The 22074-nt window shown below is 31.7% G+C and overlaps 1 protein-coding gene across 1 annotated transcript in view; it reads left to right on the top strand.

Annotated features, from left to right (window-relative positions):
• Positions 1 to 22074, top strand: part of LOC108906640 (putative polypeptide N-acetylgalactosaminyltransferase 9) — a 206492-nt gene that overhangs the window by 153550 nt on the left and 30868 nt on the right. The window contains exon 3 of the mRNA XM_018709954.2: positions 20229 to 20337. Coding sequence (XP_018565470.2) covers positions 20229 to 20337 — 109 coding nt within the window. The remainder of the gene's footprint in view (positions 1 to 20228; positions 20338 to 22074) is intronic.

The raw sequence follows: 22074 nt of genomic DNA, 5'->3' as shown, positions 1-22074 counted from the left end.
ATATTGATTTCATTTTTTTAGTTAAATTGTTAATCACCCTGTATGTACCCTCAGATTTAATATTCAATATTTGTGTACCTATTGCCATTTATTTTTTAAATTAATTTTTAATGTGTTGCAGTCAGAGGGAATCTGTTAAATGAAATCTTGAATTTTGTTGTGTGCATGTAGATGCGAAGATTATGACTACAATATCTTAACAGGGCAATAATTACAATGATGTTTATTACATTTTATTCTCGAGTAATTTAACAGATTTGCATTTTAAACAGTGCTATTTTAAACTTGAAAATTATTTTGTTAATGGCTTAGTCTTTTTTATTATAAACGTAAAAAATAGTACTGCAGATTTTTTTAATTGTCTCTTAAAACCAGTTCTTGTTTTTTAAACTAGGAAGTGGCATACTGCGTTATAGTTAGATTTAATACCTGCAATGTAAAAATAAATCAGTTTTTTTTTTTTTTCGTAAACCATTCATGATGACAAAATCGGTTGCATTTTTGACAGTGGAACATATGTGAAAATTAGAAGAACTTAGATTTTCCACTGATTGTTTTCAATAAATGAACACACAAATCCTGATTATTAGTAACGGTCCATCCAAATCTGTAAAAAGACTATGGAGGATACTATGCCCCCACAAAGGTGGGCTCATATGGAACTGCCTATTGAGACTTTTAATCATTTTATTTTGATCAACTATAACTGTATCTTTGATCAACTAAATAGAGAATCAAATTATGTAAATTTTAAATACCAGTAAATACCATTTAATTATTTCAAATATTATGACTTCATATGAAAAGCTAACATTTCCTAACTGTTTGAAATACTTTGATGCTCTCCAAAATACAAATGATGTTTTCTGAAAAATACTGTCTGAAATATAATAGAAGACACACAAATCCTGATTAGTAACGGTCCATCTAAATCATTAAAAAACTCTCTTCGCATCAAATAACGTTTTACATTTGAAATCTTTCAGACTCCTAATACATTTGATTGAACAGGTAGCTACTATAAGAACTTGCACTGTGCCAAATTTGAAATTTACATCAATCTATCAATCATCAAAGATTCAAAGTGATTTGTACATTTTTCATACTCGGATACTATGTTCCCACAAAGGTGGGCTCATATGGAACTGCCTATTGAGACTTTTAATCATTTTATTTTGATCAACTATAACTGTATCTTTGATGGACTAAATAGAAAATCAAGTTATGTAAGTTTTAAATACCAGCAAATACCATTTGATTATTGACTTCATATGAAAAGCTAACATTTCCTAACTGTTTGAAATACTTTGATGCTCTCCAAAATACAAATGATGTTTTCTGAAAAATACTGTCTGAAATATAATAGAAATTTGTTTTAAATAAATTTACGAATTCTCAAATTTCCAAAATGCATTTAAAAAAGGTATATAACTTTTGCTGGCAAGATTTACTTTGTTGTTAAACATTTAATGTGTTGCCCCTGTTCCTGAAATAAACACAATGGGAACCCCATAAAATATTTAAGCTTACTCACACAACTCAGCGTTTGCGCTGCATGAAGAATCTATTTAGTTCAGTCCACACGGATGATATCTAAACTAGGAAACGTAAATATTTCATTTTACAAATTCAGCACTGGATATAACACTTAACTTTAATGCGCGCTCGGTGATAGTAAGAGCAAGGCTCTATTATATTTCCTTATGAAAGCATTACTCCGGCTCATCCCAGACTTTATTATAAACGTAGATACGGGTAACGGCGTTATTAAACTTATTTTGTCCAGTACAATGTGAACTGCATTGGCCGGTGGTGATTTACGTTGCTCATGTAACAAGAAAACATTTATTTTTATATTCGTACGTCTCCGTTTCTAATAACGGATTCTACGTTTCTACTCTTAATGGATATTACGAGCGTCCTCATTTACTCGTAGTTAAAAGGACACCTTTCTAAGAAACAATTTTAGTAATAATACATCAAGAAAATGTCAAATAGGCCAATCAATAGAGGTTTTGTTTGTGATAAAAATACTAGTAGCAAGTGGACTATGCCATCATATAAAAGACAGTCTGTAGATATATGCTTATATGTCTTCTACTCCAATTTACCATTAATTAATTTTTTATGAATATTTTTATGCAAAATAACGCATTTTTTAAATTTTTTGCTTATAAAACCTAAACTAACGAAGCAATCTGGATGCCATAAAGAGACAATTTGCAAAGAATTGAAATACGAATAAAACGAGAGATGGATCGATCCGATCGGATAATTAGAAACGAGGAACACCTGGAAAAATCGGAAAAGATTACGTTTTTTAAAAAATTCATTACTCCCAGATTTTTTAAGTTGTAGAGTTGACCCCTGTGCACAAAAATAGTGAATTATATGTACTTTAAGTGTGCACAGAGCAGGTGCACACTTGAATTTTTTGGTGGACAATTTTGCAAAATCTCTAGATGCGGTGGAGGTGGTCCCATTTTAATTTTTCAGCCGGATTTTAAAAGTAGAAATATAATACTACAAAACGTATCTTCTAATTTTCCGATAAAATGATGCGAAATGGGTGAATATTCCTCCAAACATGCTCAAAAACGGCCGAGCGCGCGTACGTGATCGAGTAGTGGGGGATGATCGGGAGATGAGGGGCAGTGAATATACAGGGTGTCTCATAAGCACATGATCAAAAAGGTACTGCGACATTCTTTGGCTCAAAAGAAGACGATTTGACCTGTAGTATAACAACCCTAGGTTCGATCAAAAAACAAACGAATATAAACGTAGTTGTGGCCAAAAATATGTGATCGTCATAAGGAATACCTACGTTGTGTGTATTTATTTTTTATTGACCGGATAGCGCTGGCTACTAACTTTTTTTTGAGGGGATGTATGGTTTAATTTTATAAAACAAAAGCAGAGTAAATACACCTAGCTTTATTATTTATGTACAACAATCTTCAAATTAAACGAGTGACAAATAGAAAAAACAACAAAAACATTAACAACCATTTAACATAGAATGAGAGTGCCAGGCTCACCTAGAGCTCCTGTGGGGAAAGAGCATGGCAGAGAAACCCACGATCGTTGCTCTTACCACCCAAATATAAATACAAAACAACCGCTAACCAAAGGCATACATTAAGAACCTTTGCTAATGATAATTAAAACTGGACTTATTTAATTTCTCACTAAATGTCATCTCACTCAAATTAGACATACACACTTCCAAGTAAAACTGAAGAGGTTAAAATAATAATAATAACAACAACAATAACAACAATAATAATAATAATAATAATAATAATAATAATAATAATAATAGGTAAGGTACTGGAGTCCCATACGGGAGGCAAAACAGCTATGAGTTGAGATTTCGGAGAACAACAACAATAATAATAATCAAGGGCGAAAATGTTAGTAAATTCAACAAAGCTCTTATATGTGTATGACAAAGTGAGAACAAGAAATCAAAGAACAACGTAATCGTGATAAAACATGTAATAAATAATGAGCAATCTTTAATAATAATTGTAACAATTTTATCTTAGAAAAATATACGCCCCTGAGCGTAAGACAATGAAAGCTAAACATACAAAGAATTATTATCATTATACATCTATAATCATCACAATCATAAGATTACATAGAACAATTAACAACAAAGAATATTACCTGCTAACTAATACCGGTTAAACACTTAATTTTCCATTATTTTGTCACACTACCCGCCGATCGTCTTATTACCCATCTGCACACTGTTCTCACTTCAACTGCCTATCTTCGACTTTCTTGGCTTCCTTCCCGAATTGCCCCACCTAGGCGTTTTCTTTTTTTTTCGCTTCCTTCTACCGACCGTTAATATTACTTTTTCATTATTATACAACACTCATTTAACAGGTGACGTCGAAGTTGATAAGATAAGTACGGTTTTGCACAGACCTAAAAAATGTCTGGCTCCTCTGCTATTGACTGTTAAAGTTCTTGGCAATTATTATTAGAGAAAGCTGCTTCTTGTAAAAGGGCAGATTTATTGCGATACATCCAAAATTGTTATTCCAGCTACCAAATAAAAAGTTATGGTAATTCTTGTACCAACACACTCAAGAATTTACCACTAGCCCAAGGTAGATGGACGCGGTTGCTTCATCAAAACATGAGTTTTACTTAGGACTAAGTCCACAGCAAGTTTAATTAAAATCCATCGTAACATTCTCCAGATATTACAAAAAACATATATTTTTTTTTCAAGAACTTTCAGTAGCAGAGGAGCCAGGTATTTTTTCTTAATGGAAGTTAGGTCAAATCGTCTTCTTTTGAGCCAAAGAGTGTCGCAGTACCTTTTTGATCATGTGCTTATGGGACACCCTGTATAAGTGTACAATTTTGAATGTTATTAGTTATAGTATAGTTTTTGTTGCAAATTCGTTCATAAACAACTTACAAAATGTAATAAAATGTCCTTAACGGTATCATGGCCAAAACAAGGGTATTTGTACTCTTCTGCTTGTTTGTGGCTTCCTCTCCCATGAATCTCTTAGTCAGTCTGTCCACTAGATCCCAGATCTACTTGTCCAATTTGCTAGGAAGCTGTAAATGAACTTCTGTCTGGTGTCCTCTCTCGCCAAAGCAAGGGCACGATGTCAGATTTTTCGTGCTGCGTAACTTTGGGCATGATGTTTTAATTTCAACAATCTTGATATGATCAGCTCGTCTTTTCACAGTGATAAGAATACCAGTTCGCTTAACAACTTCTCTTTCTCGTTCTGATTTCACCAGTTTCCTTAAGACGAAGTATGTTTCTTCCCCGTAGAGGCTCCTTAGGCTTGGTTTGTAGGCTTCAAAGCAATCAATTGTTGAACAATTTTCGTTAATAATTATCTAAAATTTGAAAGGCAATTCTTGATTGAAAATGAGACACATATTAATGGAAATAATTGATAATGTACTGGTATGGGCCGTTGTTGGTACTGCCAACTTAGCGATGTAAATTTATTGAAGTTTCGGTAAAGACCTCCCCCACCACAATATTATTTGAAAGAATTCCTATAAAACGTAGAAAAGTAATTACACTATTCACTGATTTTATTTTATCAATATTTTATACTTGTTTATAGTATTATGTAGAGATTCACTTATTGACCTTACTGCAAGTAGGTTTAAATAAAATGTTATCTATTTAAATAAAGTTCACATCGACATTTGCCACTACCGTGCCATGTAGCTACTATTTTTTTAAACAATAAATCAATCTGCCAGATTGATTGAGTAGATTAATTGGATATATGTATTGTAAACCAAAACAAGCATTAACCAAACTGAATATCGTCAGATAATAAATTATCATGAGCAAAAGTAATCTTTAAACGATGTAATTAAATTATCTAACATACCTAGGGACAAGCATAAAATGTCTATTGAAAATAATATGGGAAATTTTCTAGATAAGTATCTCAAGGCTGATCAGAGATAATGCGATAACTATTTGAAGATTTTGACACATCCACAGTGCTCAGGTTTTCAATATGGTGGAGATATTCCTGGAAGATGTTAGATATAAATTTACTGTAATTTTAAATACTCGTATGTTCAGTTCTAGGGTGTCAGGAAATTTACATTTATAACATAATAGTAGAAACTCCTAAATAAATAAATTTAGGCCAATTTGTGTATACACGGAAGGCAACATATTTTGCGATGTGACCCCCTCAACTGCGAAATACCTTTTTATGTAAATTTAAAGCCGTTTAAGCTAGAGATTTTATTTACTATGCGTCTTTATTTATTTGAATATAATTATTATGTTATCAGATGTGTTATTCTTTGGGGTCCCTACCTCCTATATTACGTCGTAACTTTTTTATGTGTACGTCAATAGCTATCTAGTCCAGCTTTACCTTTAGAATATAGGTGTGTTGTCCCAAACAGACTTATTTTGAATCAAGAGATATCTAGTCATAGGTTGTATATAAATTTTCCAGACCCGCGTATACATATATTTTATATTTTATTCAGTTCATCTGTTCTGATGTCAAGATTATTTTTAACACTCCTTATAACCGTGCCTAGCTACGATTAGTAGGCAATACACATTGCTGTCTAGTTAGAATATCGTAATGAGCAATTGGTAAGCTGCTTGGTAAACAGTACTCAGATAAGAAAACTATAAAAGGAATAATAAGTGTGTATAAATTGCCATGAAATTGCAATACTTCAACTAGTTATTTCTAATTTTCTAATGTTCGATTATAGTCTTTGTTTATAATAGCACCCCATTTTATATCTTTATCTATGATGTTTTATTAATAAAATACAGCATAAGGATTCAGTTTTTGAACTAATAACCGATAAATCGAATATTATTATTTGGAAAACTCATCAATATAAAAAATTATATCTTCTTGACGAAAATCCATTGTAATGTTGAATAGATGTAAGTGTAGAGTAAATTAGAGCACTTTTTAATTCAGTATAAACGTTTATTCTTGCTAGTTTCGGTTGTTATACCATCATCAGGGAAAAATGAAAATGATAATGATTTTAAAAGGGCGTGGCTGCATAAAATTACTATTAAATGACAATTTTGTATAAAGTAGGTAATGAAAATGCCAATAATTTCTTTCAAGTCAATATAATTAACTTTTTATTGTTTGTTTTCAATCTGTAACGGTGACTTGAAGGAAATTACTGATATCTTCATCATACAAAGTTGTCATTTGTTAGTAGTTTTATTCAGACAATTATTCTTTTTCAACGGTTGCCATTTTTCTTTATATTATTTTTTTTTATGTTTTGAACATTTCTTGTGATGTTGTTTGAGTTGTTGAGTTTTTTGAAATCTCTCAAAAATATTAGATATTGAATTTATTGTTACACATTTAACAATCAATAGTAAATAGCAACGTAGGTACTTAAGTATCTTATTTGATTTCCCAATTATCTAAAGACCAGTAAATTTTACAAATACTTTACAAGAATACTTTATTGCCACAAATTGATTGTACATTTTAAAAACATTTAAAATTATTTAAAAAAACAGTGACGTACGATTTTTTTTTTCAAAAAAGGTTCCTTACCTACTCCCCCAATAACTACGCCACTGGTGTGTATTTTGGAATAAGTTATCCATTAAAACATAGTCCCTGCAAAAAAAATGTTGTGCCCCAAATTTTATCACTCAATCTTTTATGCCAGTCAAGTTACAGGGAAAATAATATAAATATTTGAAACTTTTAACACCCTGTATACAAAGGTACAGGGAAGTGTCATATCAAAAATTTTTATAGGACAAAACTTGATTATTTTCATCGGTAGAATACGTCATTAAAGTTTGGCAAAACTTATTATTAGCACCCTGTATACACAATTTTTCATTTTTAGATATTTTTCTTTTTTGTTTTGGAAAATTTTTCCAAAATCTCGTTTTCGAAGCAACTTCTTTAATAGTCCCCAAAAAAAATTTTATAGGACACAATGTCATTAAAAACGACAGAATTTCGGCGCCGCTAAATTCGAGTTCATTTGATTTCCAGTTGTATTTTGAAGAAAATATATATTTTATTATTTTATTATACATATATTTTATTCAAAAATATATGTATAATTTTTTGTTATTTTTTAGAGTAAAATAAGGTTACTACACTAATAAAAAAAGAAGTTTAAAACTATTCGCTTTAAAAAAAGAAAATAGGAATATTATGTTGCAAATACAATTTTAAATACATATTCGTTAATAAAAAAAAACGTTGGCGTAGAAATTTTAAATTTTGTAATTTATAGGAAAAGGAAAATTTCTACACCACTGATTCTCGAAACATTTAGTGACGTTGTTATTAAAATTGTAGTTGTAATTATACGTTTTTTTATTAACCGATTTTTTTCCGATTTATTCAACTGTTCAACAAATTTATTTTACGGTTATTACGGTTTGTACTAAAAAAAAAACTCGAAAATAATTTGTTTGGAATAAAATGGAAGAGATCTCAAAACCCTAAATTTAGTTCAAATATTATTTCAGAGAATATTTACAGTAAACGACATTTTTTGGGGATTTTTTACGCACCCTGTATCAAAAACGATTGAGGTTTCCAACTGAGTTTATAAAAAATGCAATTATTCTTTATAGATTAAAAACTGAAATACCCTATATGTATAGGTATATATACAATTTCCTACATTTATTAAAAGTGTGATATTTGTTTAAACAAATAAAAAACGATTAAAATTTATGAAGAAAATATTTTTTTATATTTCCATTTTGAAACAATATCATTAGTTTTCAGTATAGCATGTGTTGGAACTCTGTTTTTATAGTAGCCGATTTATAATGCAACAGGAGTTACATTATCATAACAATTAGGTATCAAACAAGCATTTTGTTGAATGTTATTTACCTCATTTCATATATCTCACAATAAATTTCATACATAATAAATAATCCATGCCATTAATCGTATTTAATATTATTTTATATCTAAATTTTACATTTATATGCATGCTCTTCCACAGTACGGCATACCAAATTGTTTTAATATATATTACCAATTTAATTATTATTTTAAACCAAAAAAATATTTATAATGTTTTATCAACTTCACAAACCTCATCTTTAATATTGCCGGTGTTCAATGTATAACGTGGAATACTTTTCACTTTATTTTTAGCGTAATACTTATTTAAAAAAAGATAACGATCAAATTAATAGATATAATCATATACTTGTAAAGCATATTTGAAATTCCAATGGCCAATCTCAGGGGGTTCTTAACATTGTTATCCATTAGAATTCGAAATATGTTCATGTCGTACGCCAGTATTTTCTCGAATGTCGCACAAACATACCTGTTCGCATTTTTCGAATGTCCAACTTAGCGATAGCCCAATCGCCCCAATCCATGCTTAGATTCGTTGAATAGCAAGCGCTACGTAAAAAGGTTATTTTTGTATTTTTTATCTACAAAATTATCTGTTGTGTTTACACATACATTTCTTCAATATTATTAGGTACATTTATTTAAAGATGTTAAGTAATTGTAAAGACTTTTCGAAATTCTCACTGTTAAAACAAAAATGCGTAAGGAATTTTAGTTATAAGAACAAAATGCATGTCACTAAACTAATTGTAAGTGGAGAGCAATCTATGAACAACAATTGCACATCACACCCATCATTGTGCTGGCATCAATTACCGTCCAATTGTACAGAGAATTACTCTCGATTATTTGTTTCATTGTTTCTGAATGTTGCCATTTCAATGCACAAATGATCAGCATTAGGAAATTAATTTTTGTACAGCCTTTGTTGTACGTTAAGTACATTATATTGGGGTTCCAGATTTGTTTTTTTTTTGTTGACTACTATAGTAATACAAGGTGTCCCAATATTTTGTGAACCAGGAACCTACTACAGATACTTGCGATCAAAATAAGTCGATTTAACTAAACAACTGTTTCCAAAGTTTTCTCGTTAAGCCACTAAAGGTCATTAAATTAAAGTACAAAAATTCGACCAATGTTTAAACAAACGCCAGAGCTCTCCTAATTGATGGATTCGAATTTTTCAAAAAAAGTTTGAAAGCTTGAGAGCCCTTCTATATGTGATTAAATTTTCAGGTATCTAAGGGCCTTGGTTTTTGCTGTGCAAAATTTTGAAAATTTGCAATTTTTTTTTCAAAATCTGGATTGCAAAATTATTATGCAAAATCTATCTAACCGATTTTGATAAAATTTGGTGTGATAATTCTACATAACATGAAGTTTTTTTGAGCCAAGTATAAAGGTCCTATACTCAATTTAAATACCCCAAAAAAATTCCCTAAAAGGTATTGTTTTTTAACCCCATTTTTGCGATTTTTTCTATTTTTACCATAATAATCATGATTCATTCGATTTTTAACTAGACATGTTTTGTAAAAAATTTAATTGCAAACATTTTTTTCCTCTTCCATTTTCGCATAAAATCAACTCTTGAAAAGATACATAATTAATAGGAAGAAAAATATGACATTTTTCGAATTCTTTTAACATATTGTGCCGCCAAATGTTAAGCCCACGTTTTTTTTATGCGCATAGAAAAATGTTCATTTCTAGTGATATTTGAAAGCCAAAAAGCCAAAAATCTCCGTGGATATACGATTCACCCAAATATGGCTTTTTGAAACAGATACCATCTGGACTATTAATACATATTTATTTTTACATCAACTGCCAGACACTTTAAGATGAGTGAAAAACTAATTATTTTATGCAAAAGGAAATTAATTTTCCAAATTTTCGAACACGGGTCGGCCCTTAAACCCACCCTTATTTTCATTAACTTATCTTTTTTAGACTTCAAAATGCCAACAATTTTTCGATGACGCCATACCCATGTGCGTTAGCTCACGGTCTATATGGGTAGGAGGTGCATCGTGAGCGTACCACATATTTTCAAGAACAGCTAGTGGCAGTATTGCGAGTTGCTCATTTAATAATCTTAGATAATTCGCTTCACTGAGACGCCGAGGAAGAATAAACATACCAATAAGATAATCTCCTTCCATTCCTGCCCTAGTGTTAGTAACTATAGAGTTGCACGCTAATGGCACTACTGTAATGTATCCCATTGTTTACGCAGGTCACAAAATACTCCGCACTTCCCTTGAAATTTCCTAGTACTTCCTAGAATTGTGTTTTTATTACTCTAGTACCCTCAGAAGTTTCTTACCCTTACATTCCTTAAGGATACACCAAATTTCCTCACCGGTTTACCCCTCGGATAATAAGTACATTTAAAAGAAGTTGATGACAATTTAAATCAAACTGGTAGAGCTGATATGTTTAAGAAAATGATAATGTTTCCACAATAAAACTGGAAGCGAAGCATACATCGAAGTTACGATAGGACTGAAGCGCGCTTAAAATTTACGACTGACCTTTTTTTTTCTATACGGCTTGATATATGTTGCGCGCCCTCTATAAGATGTTAAACAAAAAGCCGTATCTCATATTTAAAAGCAAAAAGTCGTAAATTTTACTTTTCCCGCGTTGCTGTGGCGACGTTCGCATCCCGGACCGGGTCCCCGCGGGACAATCACTCAAGACGCTCCTCCGGTATATCCAATCGGCTCCGGCTTCCTACAAACGACTACTCGGGGGAGCGGCTCACACCCAGAAAACGATTCGTTTGATTGAACACGGTCGTTTTGTCTCACTATCGGGGATGGTGCTCTTAGGTATTATTTGTTCGAGCGAGACCCTTAAGTTGGGCAATCAGTTAAGGGGATCCTGCACACGGGTCACTGTCGATGATCATCGCGGATGAATGAAAAGCGAACAGTAAATCATCGAAGGTGATAACATGCGAAGAACGATAATACAAATACAGGGTGTTTTACAAGTGATCTCTATGATCAACTTTGCCAGATGTTAGCTGGGTTCATTTCAAACATTTTTTCTTATACCTATAAACGATTCGTTTTTGTTTAGAAGTTATAAGCATTTTAAAAAATATAACTTCATATTTCAATCAAAGTAGTCTGATAAATAAAAATGATAACATTAAACAGGTCAACATTTAGTTTGAAAAAAAACACTGGACTCTACCTAGGTACCCAGCGGTTTTTGGGGTCGTTGATTCCGATGCCGAGGTCGTTTAAGCTCTATCACGTCAAGTTCAAGGTCATTTGAAGGACAAACTAAGAAAAGGTGGTTGAAAAATGTGAAAAAATTCATACTGCAACGAATTTGAAATGTTCATGTAGAAACTCATATGAAAATATTGCCTGACCGAACTTAAAGTCGTATAAAAATTTTAATTATTATTATAGCAACACCAAATTTGAATAAAATTGTTAATATGGATATAAAACTAGTAATGATTAATGATATTACATAGTATAAAAATAATAATCTTTTAATTTTATTCTCAAGTACAGAATAAATTTTCATAAAATGTATGACGTCGACATTTGTTAGTACTCAGTACATAGAGAAAAACGAATCTAAACCTAGAGTGACTTATATCGAATGAAAGTTTAAAGTCTATAGATTAATCTGGTATACATATCGTTGGAAGAGGAGTAAACTTAAAGAAGATATCCCAATCCAACATAAACCACAACATGAAAATTTTCATCAATTGTCAAATTTTATAATAAATTTCACAAATGTCAAATCTAAAGGTGGCTTTGTAAGAATACCCGGAGATGACCTAAAAAAACATAAAATATAGTATATTTTACTAATTAATTTATAGAATTGTATATAAAAATAAAAGGACATTTGTTAAAAATGTGTTAGTTATAAGTAGTGTTGTGAAAAAGTGATTGAAAAGGACATCCAAAGACTGAAAAATTCTGTGTATGGACCTTAAGCAAAGCTAGGAACAGAACATTCAGGAAGGATGAGAAAAACAAAAAAAAAATTGCTTGGTTACGGCTTAGGTTTTGCAAGATGTACAACGTGAAGAGGCAGCTCCCGAAAAATTAAAAATAAAGCAATTAAAACAGTCCAAGAAAGAAAATTAAACCCTCACCAGTTAAATCTAAAGTTTGCCAGAGTCCAGAGAAAGTTATTTTGTCATCCCATGAAAATTTTCCGCTACCAGCAGTATAAAGCAGTTCCAAAGCAGTTTCCAGTGGCCCCATAAATAGTCTGCAAGGCCTCTACGTAGTTTCCAGTAAAGAAAACTTCAAATTTTACAACGTACCAGGTACCTGAAACACAGTGCACTATAATATTGCTAGCTATCACCAATAAATCATGCTTTCTCTTGCATCAAATCTTTGCAAAGTATAAATAACAAACCACAGGACTTACCTTTACAGAAATAGGTAAGCATAATCCAATATTTCACTATTTTCACGAGCTCTAACAAAATCTGTCAAATGAACAGCCATTTTCGTTCCTGTGTAGATATAAGAGATGTCCCTGTCTGATAGGCAACAAATAATATAAGGAGACGTACTCAGTATTACATAGATCAAATAAAGTTAGTTAATAGTTAATTCTTTTTATAATTATTCCTTATATTGTTTGTAAGATGAGCCGAAAAAAAAGGCAAATTTTGATATTAAAATATTCTTTGTTGTGGAAAACATATCACATATAAAAAGGTATTCCTAATTTGAGTGTATAAAGTTTTCAAGTAGGTATAAAATAACAAATTTTTGAATAAATACTTTATTGAATTTCAAACTCTCTATTCATTCCAAAATGTATTGATTTCTACTAGTTTGTGTGTAAATATAGAACCGACTCCTAAGGTTTCTGATATTGTCTGATATGTAACAAGTGTCTACCAATAGCTGGCCAGGGATAAGAAAGTACAAGGTAAGACATAAAAGATAGTAGAGGTTTGTATGGAACGAAAAAATTTTCAGCTTAATTAAAAATTAAAATTAAAGTCAACACATAGGTTTTTTGAGTCGCTGAGTCTAAATCCGATGTCGTTTGACCTCTATCACCTCATATTCAAGGCCGTTTCAAGGTTAAAGTAAGAATAGGAGGTGAAAAAAATTGGAAAACATTTTTGCTCATGCTCACCTGCCTACTTCTGACTATCTATCTGCATTTTTACATGCACACCTGTTTGTTTGCTTGTTAGTCTGTATTTATCATCCACTTGTATTTTCTCTCTGTCCATCTACCTGTCATCCTGTCTTTCTACCTGCCTTTCTGTCGGTAATTTTGTCTATCTGCCTATATGACTAAATGACTAAATGTTTCTATCTGTACGTTTTTCTGCCACTCTCTGTCTAAATATCCACTGACAGTCTGTCTGCCTCCTTGTCAGTTTGTCTTCTTACATTTCTGTCCACCATCCTCTCTCAGTTTTGCGTGATTGCACTAAAACTAGAAAAAAAAAACTTTTAAAAGCCTTCAACAAATTAATTCGCTTCTCTCAGCATAAATATATTAATCGAAATTGGGGCGAAAACACTTCCTGGAATGATCTTCGAATCGCAATAGTCTGCTAACATATTCCTCAAACACCTTGATATCCTAAATTGTCGTGATTATATAGAAAAAAAATTGTGAGAGACTAAACAGAGATTAAAAAAAATATATTTTCGTCTTACATTTATCCAAAATTTAGAAATACTTAATATTAATAATATTTTCTAATATCATCAACCTAAAAATATTTTAAATCAGTTCATGTTCGTAGATTTTTTTTAATTCAAATTTGTAACATAAATTGTTCCTCCATAGTTTTAATTCATCACACTGTACATGAATAAATATATAAATATTGAAATGTAATATTAATGATTGAAACGATTCATGCAACGGAGTATGTAGACTACAACAGCATCAACGATTACTGCGCATACGTAACGTAAGTTATAAATGTGCATTAAGAATGAAACTGATAGTTTATTATCCAAAAGAGGTTTGCAAAGCCTTTCTGAAATTATACTCACAATTTAAAGGTCCATGTCGTAAAGTTCCATTTAATTTGAAACTGTCAAACTAAAAATGTCATTATCGACTACTGTTTGTAATCATTTACTTATGAGGATTCAAATATCTCTGGCAATAAATTTCAAAGATACAATGCCTACTAAACTTATTACTGATAAGCAAACACAGCTGTTTTTAAAATTAATATAGAAATATTACGAAAACGTAGAATATTTATCTGTTTGATAAGATAAGAGGTTCGTGATTTTTACTAAAATTAGATCCAAATATGTAAAAAATCTTTATATTTGCTCATGGATTTTTTTGTATATGTATGTACCTACCTCAAACTTCTATAAAGACTATTTTGAAAACTTGAAAACTTATTATTTAGATGCAGTTACAGAAATTAAATTATTAACATTTTGTTAAACCTGTGTTTCTCTTCTTAAAATAATTAAAATAGAGTTGATCTGAATCTGATACAATATTTTTTATAGATTGTATTTTCAGTACATAAAAATTATATCAGCTTAAAACAATTTTCCATGGAACAATTTATAAAGAAATACAAATACTGATACAGTTTAAGTAAACATAAATACAATAAAAGAATGAGATAACATGATCAAATAAGTATAGCCATTGTTTGGAAATTTTAGTGAATTGTCCAAGATAGGTTTAATTTTGTGTTTTGTATTTAATTTTTTAACGGTTACAAATACATTGATTACATTTTAATTTCTTGTAACAGATAATGTATTATATCAATGGTATTTCGGTATGTATACGATTTTAATGAATCTTAATATACAGGGTGTCTCTGGATAGGTGAATAAATGAAATGATTCCTGTGAGAGACAAAAAAGTTAGTATTGAAATATGGTCTTTTGAGACTCGGCTCTGCTTATTTGAAATATGCAATTTTAAATCCGTTAAATCCAGTAAGCCTGTGGAAATTTTGAAAAATCTGATTTTTTTACACCAGTGTCTTTTCTGTATGAGGTGCTATAAAATGTTGTTAAAAAGAGTTTCCCAAAAACGAAGCCAGGAGTGAAAAAAGTTAAAACAAAAGGATTTTTCAACTCAAAAGGGGGGTAAGAGCTAAAAAAAAGAATCTTATAAAAGTTGTAGAGCATAAAATTCTACATAGAAATGGTTTATTGACTTTTCTTTGTACAATCAAAATTAACAGAGTTAGGGTGGCTAGAAGTTAAGGGATGATTTCAGAAATTTAAAAAATCATAACAAGCAGAAAAATGAATGCATTTATATATATTTTTTCAATCTACTCTAAAAAATGTAAACTTTCTTTTCAGAAAAATTTATATATTCATATAAATTTTTTAATTTTTAATAAAAAAGTTATAACAATTTTAATTTTTCAATCGTTAATTTTTATGATTTAACACTAAAACATTTTTTTTCTATACCATTCGATTGATTATTTAAAATAAATTTTGTTTTACGACAAAGATAAAAAATCACGTTAACTTTGTGAAATTGATATAACATTTTTATTAAAAATTTAAAAATATATCTATTTCTCTGAAAAGATAGTTTACATTTTTTAGAGTAGATTGAGAAGAAAATTATAAAATTCATTCATTTTTCTGCGTGTTATGATTTTTTAAATTTCTGGAATCATCCCTTAACTTTTAGTCTCCCTAACTGTTAATTTTAATAGTACAAGAAAAAGTCAATAGACCATTTTTATGTATAATTTTATACTCTACAACTTTTATAAGAAACTTTTTTTCTAGCTCCCACCCCTTTTAAATTATCTTGAAAAACCCCTTTATTTTATCTTTTTTCACCCTTCCCCGAAGGTTGAAAAAAATATTACTGTCACTTAATATTGCTATTATATACAGCAAACTAACTTATATCAAAAATTCAGGCAAGTTGACCAAAATAGCGATTTAAAGGTCCATTTAATTATACTATTAGAGCCACTAATATTAATGATTCGTTTATAATGAACAATGACAAACCGTTTCGTCTACGTTGGAGATAATGCGATTGTTGATTGGTTGAATAGAATCTTGTAAAAAATTACACAAGTCACCAGCCAGTGAAACAGAATGTTATGTTTTAATATAATATTAATTTTATTGTTTTAAAATATTAATGATTCTTTTACAATGATCAATGACAAACCGTTTCGTCTACGTTGGAGATAATGCGATTGTTGATTGGTTGAATAGAATCTTGTAAAAACTTACACAAGTCACCAGCCAGCGAAACAGATTGTTATGTTTTAATATAATATTAATTTTATTGTTTTAATAACTTTTAATTTGACCGAAATTTAATATCCAACGTCAAGGAAATAAAATTACTGTTCGATATAAAATTACTAGTCACATGCCTTGTAATCATTTATAAATGATGTATAATTTATTTCTGTATAATACTGGTCTTTATTTTTCATATTTTGGATAGTAATTGACGGAATTTTATATACTCTTGGCATTTTCAAGTTTTCTAAAAGCGAAAATATTTTGTACTTTGTCCACTTGTCATAGACATCTTTATTGAATTATGATTATTGAAAAAAAAATCTGTATATTTTATAATCTTTAGCTTTTATATTTTTTGTAGTTTTTCAGAATTTAGAAGTTTAATTTTTTTTCAATTTAAAGGATGTTTTCTGAGTTCATGTCATAACTGTAGGGTTCTTTCCATTTTCCAGACGCTTTAAACAGCCTTGAGTAGAACTAATTTTTTATTTTTAGCCTTGACATACTGAATTATTTTTGGCTATAGCCCTTGTTATGTCCTTGGAAATCGTGAACAATTTGTATACATTTATAGTAAAAATTCCAATTTTAAATTAGTTGCTTATAGGGTTCCACAAGGTCTCGTATTGAGACCATTATTATTTATGCTATTTATAAATGACTTATTTTGTTTCCTAACAAAAACAACTAAAGAATACCAACATAAAGGTGAACACTACTATAACTATAATACGCTTAGAAGGTAAAAATAGATTCACTACTCACAAATAAATATCTACCTATAGGTATTATAGAACCGTATGTTTTCCATGGAAAGTACGTCCCGGCCTATTTAAGAGAGTCCTTCTCTCGATGTAGTCTGGCTGATACTCTCCTCCCCGCAATTTTCGCAACAGCATTATCTAGGCTCTCGGATGCTGTCGTGTAGGACAACTCTGAAATAGGTTTATTGGGGTGCGAGGGCGCTGATCGAGTTAAGCGCGAGGGGTGAGGAGGATTAGGGGATGTACCGTTTTTCCACCGGCGCCACCGGAGCAAGGCGAAAATCTCTGATACTTTTTGTCTCGCTGTCCTCAACTTTTGGGTCGGCTGCTTGTTCGTTAAAGGTGGCGAAATCCCTGCAGAAAACGCAACTCGGTTCGACGGAAAGCCGAAGGAATGGAAAATTGAAAAATGAAGTGAAAAATTAGTGAATTATAAAAAATATGTACAGGGTTACAGAAAGGGTAAATACTTAATTGTGGAGAGTAGAAGTCAAAATGTAACCATGCCTCAATGAAATGTTGATGGGTAAAAAATGCGAAGTTAAAATTAATGTGTCTTTAGAATTTTCTCTTAAAAGTTATGGTGTGGACTTTATTTGTGGTGGGAATCAGGCTGGAGGAAATTGTCAACATACTACAAAAAAAAAACAATTAAATTCCTATTCATTTAGCTTTTATGAAAACAGATTAATCTCTTTTTAAAAATCAGCTGTTGTTTGCAGTCTAATTGAAAATATTCTTGAATATTCCTTAAAATATCGTGTAATTTGTTTCATATTACAGTGACAATTATTTACTATCAAATAAAAGCAAATATGACATCCTTATAATCTTATTTTTCCGAAAATATTAAAAAAAAGTACTACATAACTACGTCAGTGAAAAGAACACAAAAAATTATATCAGAATTGTTCAAGAATTTTTTCAGTCAAAAGATTTACAACCTGAAAGTTTTACATTTACATTTACATTAAAAATCATCTCCTCGACATTTAAGATCCTTAGTGGTCGCCCTGGGCCACCGTCGAGACCTCGACGCGGTTGTACTTTACCGGTATCCACAACTCTTTGCTCTACGTCTACAGCAACAAATGTTCGGGGGTACGTCGTTCGGGATATCTTGCACGGTACACTTGACAAGCTCTGTGGGCATTTTCATTTGCTTCACCATAAATTATGAGCATATTATAATATCCGCGGTTTTTAAATAAATGCGCCATTTTCAAAAGAAAACTTGGAAATACGGATATTAAATGTACTTTCGAAAAACAGCACAGCAATCACTACAACAATGTATTACAAACTGACTTTCGAATACAGTCTGGCTTCATAAGAAACCTATACAAACTCGTAAAGAGTGTTACAGAATTTTTTGTAAGTACTCGCCGCTATAAAATACATGTATTTCAGCAGTTCCAAAACAGTTTTAAACACATTTTTAATTAGCTTTTTTCTCTATGACCTTAAACTGCCGATACAAGTTTGTGACATCAGTTAACTCAGTTTTTGTTCCTTTTTCACCCTTTTAGATTTTTGACATAAGTTCATTAGCACCCTGTATTTGCATCAAATATAGTAAAAACTCGTGAACGATTAGGAATAATACAGGGTGATTCAGAACTTATCCAAAAAAAATTCTGGATGTACAGGGGACCCTTACAAATACAATTTTGTAAAGAAAAAATCAAAAAGGTCAGTTCGAAATTGATTTAAAAATACACTTCTGCACGGCACTGGAAACTGGTCCATTGTAAAACCTGACCTTGCACAATGCGACCGGTATGGCGGCGTGATAAAAACGGACAAAAACTTTCGCAAGGAAAGAAATATGTAAATAGAATTTTATCGCACCTATTTTATATCGGCAAATTCAAATGCTTTAGCCTTTATTAATTATTGATAAAATTAATTTGTGTTTTTAAATAATAAAATCATTTGACATACCCGATGCTGCAACAGCAATTGTTCAATATTTTATCCACTCACGTGTAAACACATTTGGGTCCGTCTTACTCACTTTCTACAAACTAACACAAATGATGTCTTGCTTCACCATAACACAAATACTTCACAATAATACAAATGTTGTCTTGCTTTACCATAAATTAAAATGATATCCATCAACTCTGAGTTGCTATACACGCAAGCGATTTTTGACACTAACTACTAAAAACTGATGTAAATACCACAGATAACAGGTAAAAACTACCGCAACGACGGATTTCAGTATTAGGAGTCACATGGCTCTCCACGCGTATTGCGAATGACGCTAGAGACTACAGTTGTCCAGCTATGTAGTGGTTTAATGTGCTATAACTTCAATAATTTTTTTCTCATAAAATATAAGGATTTTACAAAATTTTTTTTTACAATATTGACTCCATTTCTCATCTATTCCCAAATTTTTTGGATAAGTTGTGAATCACCCTGTATATTTTAATATGTAAAAGTACAACGTAAAAGATAAAAATACATAACAAAAAGAAAATATGTGTAATTTTAAACAAACTATCATGTATGTTCAATTCATTTAACTCTTTGTGTATGAAAACCATTATATATATGTAAGAAGCGTTTGTGAATTTCCAGAATTTTTATCAATGTACCTGCTCACCACCATAGCCATTGCACTTCGTCAGTCCTAACTAGGAATATCCTAACTAGGAATATTTGACCTACTCTTACTGATCTTGTACTAGGCTCTGTGGGCCTTAAAAGCAAAATGGAAACAAAATAAAAATGCAGCTCACACAAACCCTAACGAGATCCTCGTTTCTATTCTATTAAAATCAACATTTTTACATGATTTACAGTAGTCTAACTTTTTTTCATTTCAGGGGACGTCAAGAAGATGGTGGACGAGGGGTGGTTGCACAATGCCTTCAATCAATACGCTAGTGATATGATAAGTGTTCATCGGAGCCTGCCCGACCCCAGGGATGAATGGTGAGTCGCCCTTTTCGCAAACATTCCGTCCGCGAGACGCTCATCCGAACTCGGAGACGAAATCTCCCATTTAAGTTGAACGCGAAATCCCCTCCCGAAAGAAAAACGGATTTAAAAGTTTCCATAAGCCCCTATTTATACGGGGCGCGGCATCCACTGCAAATTTACTTCTATCAAAATTCACAAACTTTCCCCGGTGTTTGTAAGGATGTTTTAGCATTTATATAGGATCCGCCCGGGGGGAGTTTTTTTTTTGGCCTGTCCGAGAAAGTTCGCGTACACATCCCGCCGAATCCGTTTGAAGATAAATGGAAGACAATTAAAAACTTTCCGCCCGCCCCGGCGGATGGTTTCCATTGAACGGCCTCAATTTCGAATGCGAAATTGCGTTGTGGGGCCTTCGCTGTGTATTGGGGTTTTTTATTGCGCGCCCGTCGCCGTTCGACGCTCTTTTGTATCGCCGTCGGTCGGCCCACACGATATTTTCACGAAACTCGAGACGTGCGGATAATCACTGTTGTTAGTGGCGATGGATTTTTTGCCCGACGGTCTTTTGTTTGGCTGTCGGGCGGCTCGATCCTTTCACGAAACTCAAATTGTGTGGACAATTACACTTGGTAGTCATAATTTTCTGTGTCTATAGTAGGATCATATTCGATGCAAAGTAATAAATCATTGCCTGTCAAGGGAATCAATGAAGTACGCTTTTAAGGGTTTTACAAATGGAATAATTTCTTTATACATTATGAAGGGACGAGGGGATCAGTTCAGGTCTGGTACCCTTGTTGCTACAAAAATTCCTTTATTCTCATAAACTATTTGTTTTAAATATAATTTATTATAAATCCAATTTGTTTCCTAAATTCCACATATGTACTACATTTTACCTCTGTACGCGCCACTGTTGTTTACTTGTTTTTTTGGAAGCGCTCTCTAATTGACGGCTAAGCTCGCCAGGTTAGTATTTGACGTAAACNGTTTACTTGTTTTTTGGAAGCGCTCTCTAATTGACGGCAAAGCTCGCCAGGTTAGTATTTGACGTATAACCGACCAGTTCGTACACTCGATGCACCTGGGCGACTACAGCTACTACCAGAACACAGTGCGTATGCAGCGGTATTTCAGATTTTTCATTGAATGTCATTTTAAATTTGAAATGATTTATCTTACGCCTCCTAAAAATGATGACACGATATTCCCTTGATAAAAGGCCGACAATTTGTTGCTCTACTTTGCATCGTATACGATCCTACTATAGTGTCCTGTTGAGACATGTACATATACAGGGTGTTTTTTTAAATAAGTGCATTCTTTGAAAAAGGTGATAGAGGGCGTGAAAATAAGCAACTTTCATTATGTAACTGATAGTCAAAAACATTACGTTTTGAATTGAAAAAAAAATCGTATTAAGATTTAAACGAATTTACAGCCGTCCTTGGAGATCTTTGATATCGAAGTTGCCGCGCGTCGCAATGCGAAAGCGCTAATGGCAGTTTTGACGGTTTAAATTTTGTGTTCGAAATTGCTGAAATTGATTCAAATCTCGTTTAAAAGTAACACAAAAATTAAACGAATTACTTACAAATAGTCGATATGCTCTATAAAAATTATTCAGTTGTTTCCATGTGCTAATAAAGATGCTTCCAAACGACTGTCAAAATTATGTTACCAAAAACACCACACCACACATTCTAGTCCAATTGAATGGGCCTTTAAATCGCAATTTGAACAACTTGC

Source organism: Anoplophora glabripennis, unplaced genomic scaffold, assembly GCF_000390285.2.
Source record: "Anoplophora glabripennis isolate ALB-LARVAE unplaced genomic scaffold, Agla_2.0 scaffold241, whole genome shotgun sequence".
Classification (NCBI taxonomy): Eukaryota; Metazoa; Arthropoda; class Insecta; order Coleoptera; family Cerambycidae; genus Anoplophora; species Anoplophora glabripennis.
Note: the sequence above shows the minus strand (reverse complement) of the source record. Positions and strands in the feature narration are given on the sequence as shown.